The 1,639-nt window shown below is 54.7% G+C and overlaps 1 protein-coding gene across 2 annotated transcripts in view; it reads left to right on the top strand.

Annotated features, from left to right (window-relative positions):
- The window catches only part of LOC113940321 (elongation factor 1-delta-like), a 9,018-nt gene that overhangs the window by 7,213 nt on the left and 166 nt on the right, over nucleotides 1–1,639 (top strand). For both annotated transcript variants that reach the window (XM_027631450.1, XM_027631451.1), the window contains 2 exons: nucleotides 127–366; nucleotides 1,422–1,616. In XM_027631450.1, coding sequence (XP_027487251.1) covers nucleotides 127–366; nucleotides 1,422–1,616 — 435 coding nt within the window. The remainder of the gene's footprint in view (nucleotides 1–126; nucleotides 367–1,421; nucleotides 1,617–1,639) is intronic.

Genomic DNA, 1,639 nt, shown 5'->3' with positions numbered 1-1,639 from the left:
TCCCCTTTTCCCTTTAATTTTCTCCCTTCCCCTTCTCCCCCTTTTCCCTTCCCCTTCTCCCTTTTTTTTCCCTTCCCCTTCTCCCTTTTTCCTTCCCCTTCTCCCGTTTTCCCTCCCCCTCCACAGAAAGTGGAACCTTTCAGCGTTCCCTCCAAAAAAGTGGAGCTCCCGGCCAAGAAACCGGAGCCGGCGGCGGCCGAGGAGGATGAGGAGGACGACGACATCGACCTTTTCGGGAGCGACGACGAAGAGGAAGACCGGGAAGCCGCCAAAGTTCGGGAAGAGCGGCTCCGGCAGTACGCGGAAAAGAAGGCCAAGAAACCGGGAATCGTCGCCAAGTCCTCCATCCTCCTGGATGTGAAGCCGGTGAGTGACGGGAATTTGGGAGCTCCGGGGCGAGGTTGGGAATCTTCTCCTTTCCTCTTCCTCCGAGAGGAACGCTGGGAGGACCTGTGGAATTCCAAACCTTGGAACCGGGCGGGATGTTCCCGTCGGGATGTTCCTGCCGGGATGTTCCCGCCGGGATGCGTCGCCTTCGCGCTGCAGAATCCTGGGATGCTTTGGGGTGGGAAGGGACCTTAAGGATCATGGAATTCCATCCCCTTCCATGGGCAGGGACACCTCCCGCTATCCCAAGGTTGCTCCAACCTGACCTTGGACACTTCCAGGGATGGGGCAGCCACAGCTTCTCTGGGAATTCCATCCCAGTCCCTCCTCACCCTCCCGGGAAGAATTCCTTCCCATTATCCCATTTATCCCAATATCCCATTCCTTCCCAGTATCCCATTCCTTCCAGTATCCCATTCTTTCCCAATATCCCATTCCTTCCCAATATCCCATTCCAATATCCCATTCCTTCCCAGTATCCTATTCCCTCCCAATCTCCCATTCCTTCCAATATCCCATTCCTTCCACTATCCCATTCCTTCCAGTATCCCATTCCTTCCAGTATCCCATTCCTTCCCAATATCCCATTTATTCCAATATCCCATTCCTTCCAGTATCCCATTCCTTCCAGTATCCCATTTCTTCCCAATATCCCATTCCTTCCCAGTATCCCACTCCTTCCAGTATCCCATTCCTTCCCAATATCCCATCTAACCCTCTGGCACTGGGAATCCATTCCCTGTGTCCCGTCCCTCCATCCCTTATCCCCACTCCCTCTCCGGCTCTCTGGGAGCCCCTTTGGACACCGGAAGCTGCTCCCAGCTCTCCCTGGATCCTTCCCTTTTCCAAACTCCGGTGAAACCAGCCGGGAAAGGGCTCTTTGGATCAGCTGGATGATCCCAAGAGGTGTCCTGGTGTAAAGGAAAAAGGGAAGATCCTACAGAAAAAGGGCAGGAAATCAAGGAAAAAAGAGGATCGCTGCCGAATCCCGGGAAAACACTTGAACTTCCCGCTTTTCCCGCCTCTTTTCCCAGTGGGACGACGAGACGGACATGGCCAAGCTGGAGGAATGTGTCCGTTCCATCCGCATGGACGGGCTGCTCTGGGGAGCTTCCAAGCTCGTCCCGGTGGGATACGGAATCAGGAAACTGCAGATCCAGTGCGTGGTGGAGGACGAAAAAGTGGGAACGGACATCCTGGAGGAGGAGATCACCAAGTTCGAGGATTACGTAAGTCCGGGATTGGGAGAAGG

The sequence above is a fragment of the Corapipo altera genome, unplaced genomic scaffold (assembly GCF_003945725.1).
Source record: "Corapipo altera isolate COAL_440 unplaced genomic scaffold, ASM394572v1 60546, whole genome shotgun sequence".
NCBI lineage: Eukaryota > Metazoa > Chordata > Aves > Passeriformes > Pipridae > Corapipo > Corapipo altera.
This window is presented reverse-complemented; position numbering and strand designations above follow the sequence as displayed.